Source organism: Atta colombica, unplaced genomic scaffold (assembly GCF_001594045.1).
Source record: "Atta colombica isolate Treedump-2 unplaced genomic scaffold, Acol1.0 scaffold35, whole genome shotgun sequence".
Taxonomy (NCBI): domain Eukaryota; kingdom Metazoa; phylum Arthropoda; class Insecta; order Hymenoptera; family Formicidae; genus Atta; species Atta colombica.
Genome location: NW_017259459.1, coordinates 1,428,586 through 1,433,219, shown reverse-complemented (window position 1 = coordinate 1,433,219; position 4,634 = coordinate 1,428,586). Strand labels below are relative to the sequence as shown.

Here is a 4,634-nt window from a genome sequence, read left to right as displayed (position 1 = left end):
CATTGGCGAGTTTCTCCTAATAATTGTGTAAACCGCTACGTTTCGCTGAGCACAATCTAACGATGCTTGATCAAGGGGACAGAAGAGAGGAATATATATTATATAATTTTATATATATTATATAATTACTTTATATTATATAATTTCTCATACTTGCAACACGTTCTTCTTGTCAAATGCAGAGAAAATTCTGTCGATATATAGATGCCGAATGTTTTCAGTAAAATCCAAACCAGAATGCAAAACATCTCTAAATACCATTCTTGTCATAGGACCCAAAGTTTGTGTTATTTTTCTATGTATAACAGCTAACGCTGCAGTAAAATTATAATTTATAATAAATCGAACATATATAAAAATTACATTAAATCTTTAAAAATGTTGATATATGAAAAGTATGTGTGTTTATTTTATTTTATTATTGAATAACCTTCGATTTCTCTCACATTGAAATGAGTCTTTTGAGCTAATTTCTTGAATAAAACATTATTTTTTCTTCTGAAAACAATCTCTGACAAAGGTTTATTTAACATATCAACAGGCAATTCGATCGGCATTTTGCTCTTGTAAATTTAACTTATACTTATAAATTTATCTAATAAATTTGAAATAATTTTAATGGTCAGAAATGTCAATACATCTGAAAAAGAAGAATATCAATTCTTGCAATACATTTTTTTAATCATTTTATAGAATATCTTCGATTTTATATTCTTAATTATATAAATATTTTAATTATTTATATTAATTTCACGATTATTATTTAATAAATTGATTTTCTAATTACATTACATTTAAATAACAAATGTCATGATACATGTACGTTGGACAGGAAATTACTAAAGTTATATCTCCCATTCAACAGGCCCATTAGCTCAGTTGGTTAGAGCGTCGTGCTAATAACGCGAAGGTCGCGGGTTCGATCCCCTCATGGGCCAAATTTTTTTTTATTTATTTCTAGTATCAATATTAGTATCTTTTTAATAATAGCTATCTTCACGAATAAATAATTAAATTAAAAAATAATATTTTCACAGCTAAACAAAATAAATAAAATTTTTTTATGATACTTTCGAAAGAGAAAAAAATGAAATTTTGTGAATTTTGGAAGAACATTTAAAATACAAATAAAAATTATCTAAACAAAGATAAGAATATCAATAAATATTTATCAATGATATGTACCGTGCTATCACAAAGATACGAAAATTTTGCAATATTCTACTCTCGTCAAAGTTTACTTAATTTATTTATTTTATTTAATTAATTTACTATAAACTTTATTTATTTCACACACACACACACACAGTTTCGTAGCAAGCCATTGATCGGACAACCGCGTCAGTTCTCATATTCTAAAATCCATGATTCATCATCCATGTACTTTGCACTGGTGTTTCCTCGCATTCGAGATGCATGTAACGCACAAAGGCTTATCGTAAAAAGATACGCGTGTACAAGACGCATAGTCTCACATGGAAAGCTGCCTCGAAATATCCAGCAATAAAACAGTATATCTGGTTCTCACGTGATCGTGAGAAGAAAAAGAAAAAGGTCGTTAAGCTGCCTGTCCAAGAAACGTGAGCAAGACAGCGAACGAATTTCGATGTGATAACCGATGAGTCGTGAACGCTCAGCACGAATTCGTTTCACGGAAGCCGTCCGACCGGCATAAAAGACGACAATAAAACCCAGCCTAAGTATATCTAATGACATCATTTGGTTGGCAAACGTAATAAACGGGCACAAAGCCGCGGGGATTTCGTCAAGAATGTAAAAACGCGGGAACGGCTTAAGACGACCAAGAGAGGGTGAATCCGTATCTGCTCGCGTATGTTTTGCGAATCACGCGAGAGGATATGGAAAGGCTGTTGGGCGAGAAGAAGAGAAAGGAAGATGTTTGGAATTTCGTGTGCGAGACCAAAGTCCTTTGCGAACAAAAAAACCAAGAGAATACCTACTTCCAATCCTTTCTGTTGCCACACGTGAACGCTCGCGTCGTTTTAAGAGAAATATGAGAGAGAAAAAGAAAGAGAGAGAGAGAGAGAGAGAGAGAGAGAGAGAGAGAGACTTGGCACTGATGGCGCGCTTCAGGGCGTATTGTTTGACCGGCCGGGAGCAAATCCTATTGGCAAACGGAATACAACTGAGATCCTCTCGAGATCATCAGGCCTTAGTTCGTAAATAATGGCCCGAGATCTTTACGCGAGGTCGCGTAATACGGTGAATTTTCTTAATCTTTCCAAATGGGAGATAAGAACGGGGAATCGTGAAGTGAGCGCCGCTTGCGTGGGATTTTTTATCTCAAATAAACAAGTAGATAATGTTTTACATTTCGCGTAAGCGGCTTAAAGATGTTCAGTCAGATAACGATGATAAGACGTACAAATCTTTGTTTTAGAAACATCATGTATACCTCGTAATAATTATGAGAATCCTCTCGAACCCACGTCACTTTGCTAAATCTAATCGAATCCGACACATCCATGCTTGATTCCGGAACCACGTAAGGCCGGTTGCCGGTCGTATTCATTCTACCTCGTTGGGAAAAAAAATTGCGTATACATTTTAGGCGCAACAACGAACCGGAGATATATCACCAGCGCGAACGTCATCGTGCATTCGCAAGAACGCCCTTTTTTATCCCCAGTCCCTATAATCACGAGCTCATTAGTCCCCGCCGGCGGATAATTTACGAGCTGGACGTTACTCGCGCGGCTGATCGCCGAGGGACCACATTGTTTCGCTTTAAGTAGGCAACGAGTCCGCGAGAACGGCAAAGGATCGCTTTCGCGAAGGGACGCTGTAATATCCTAACCGAGGGAAAACGAAGGGTGAGGAGAGGTGCCTTGTGTTTCTACAGCGTAGGGATGAGCTTGGAACGACTGTAATCTTGGGCTATCTAACGTTGTAAATGTAGCGAGGTGATGATTTGCGACCTCCCTGCAGCTCCGTGGAGAGGACTGGCATGTGGGGATACACTCGGACTTTAGATTCAATTTCGCGGGGCGTCAGCCGCTGACGCGACGTCCGCCCACCTTCCGCGAGACGTTGATGTACGACACGGTAGACCGTAGTAGACCTCCTCTGGAAATTTTCAAACGCTGGATCTTGACCATGGTGTAAAATAGAATAATTCTGACTCATAAATTTGATGGGCTTGTAAGAATTAATTTTACGTAGAATTAATTTCACATTTTCAAGAAGATTAAGTTATATCATATCATTCGCTCAAACCAAAGCAAAACTTACAATCTTTTTTTTTATTTATTTCTTATCCCTCTTTCTCTGCATATCTAGAGAATAAAATGTATATATTATTGCCGCGTATTTTGAAAGAATGCAAAAAGAAGGAAAAAATAAATGTATCTGACAGATATAATACATCTAGTGTGATACTATCATTTAGAAATTACGATGGGAAACCGTGAGAATCAAGCACGTTTGTTTGGCGTCTGTGCTTGAAAATATCTGCATGAGAATTACTCTCCATCGATGCGGACGCATCGATTTCACTTGGTATGCCAGGAATGCGAAGCAGAGATGCAACGATTCACTGGCGAAGCTCGATCATTGAGAGGATCGAGAAAGGCTATTCGAGTTAGCCGAGCGTTACGCAAGAGTCAGACACGGCAAGAGGCATGTCTATCACTCGGCGTACATATATACATATATACATATACGCGTCAACACGCGCTAATATACACTTGCAGGTAGAACACGATATTAAAGTCACTTCAGACGCGTGACTTAATCTACGAGGTTTCTCTTTACTTTATTATTCTCGAGTTTCAGAAATAATGCCAGATAGAAATTTAACGAAATAATTTAAATGTTTGAATCAATCTATTTGATTCAAATTACTTATGTATCTAAATGTGTAATTCATTATCATTAGAATTCGCACAAACTTCTTAACACACGCTCGACTTTCATGCTCCGCGCTTCGAGTGGCAATATTCATAGCTCGGCGCGCGCGAACGAGCTCTCTCCTCTGCGTCATTTACAAACGGCAAGTGGTCCATCATAAATTTAGCGCGCTATCGCCGGCTGCGATCGTATTTATCTAACAAATAATTATTCCTGATTATCTCGCGGGTGATGCATGCCTCGGCAAACAGAGATCAAAGATACGGCGCCCGATATCCTGTGGGCCTTTGTTTAACGCTTAACCAGCCGAAAGGTACCGGTCAACAATTTCGTTTTATTTACGACGTAGTGGTGATGGTAGTGGCGGAGCTGGTCCGGAGTTTAGTTCGAGAACGGAAAGAGCGTGGGTGCGAGGGTTGAGGGCCTATTACCACAGTTGCCTTGGGGGTAGCCCCTATCCCGATGTCTGCTGCAATCAAATTTTAGAGTTATTGCTACATGAAAGACTCCACGTGGATCAGCTCGGAGCAACCTGGATTCGAGAAGCATATTTTAGAATATTTTGTGTCACGAATTATTCTCGTATTAATTTCGATGAATAAAATAATAAAGCTTCGGAACTTAAGATAGGCAGAAATAAAACGCATAGGATTAGGACTGTTAAATGACGGTTAGGATATATTATAATTATATTGTGTATTTCAAAAAGAGATTATATAACTTCTCTAAAATTGCTTTTTTTGATATTAATTATACAGCACTCA

At 37.9% G+C, this 4,634-nt stretch overlaps 1 protein-coding gene and 1 non-coding gene across 2 annotated transcripts in view; one reads left to right on the top strand and one right to left on the bottom strand.

Annotated features, from left to right (window-relative positions):
* Positions 1–557, bottom strand: part of LOC108690738 (EF-hand calcium-binding domain-containing protein 1-like) — a 1,191-nt gene extending 634 nt beyond the window's left edge. The window contains exons 1-2 of the mRNA XM_018198176.1: positions 431–557; positions 154–314 (exon numbers count right to left, since the gene is read on the bottom strand). Of these exons, the coding sequence (XP_018053665.1) occupies positions 154–314; positions 431–557 (288 nt within the window). The remainder of the gene's footprint in view (positions 1–153; positions 315–430) is intronic.
* Positions 558–864: 307 nt separating this feature from the next.
* Positions 865–938, top strand: Trnai-aau. The gene has a single exon. It is a non-coding gene; the product is annotated as a tRNA-Ile (tRNA).
* Positions 939–4,634: the final 3,696 nt, after the last annotated feature.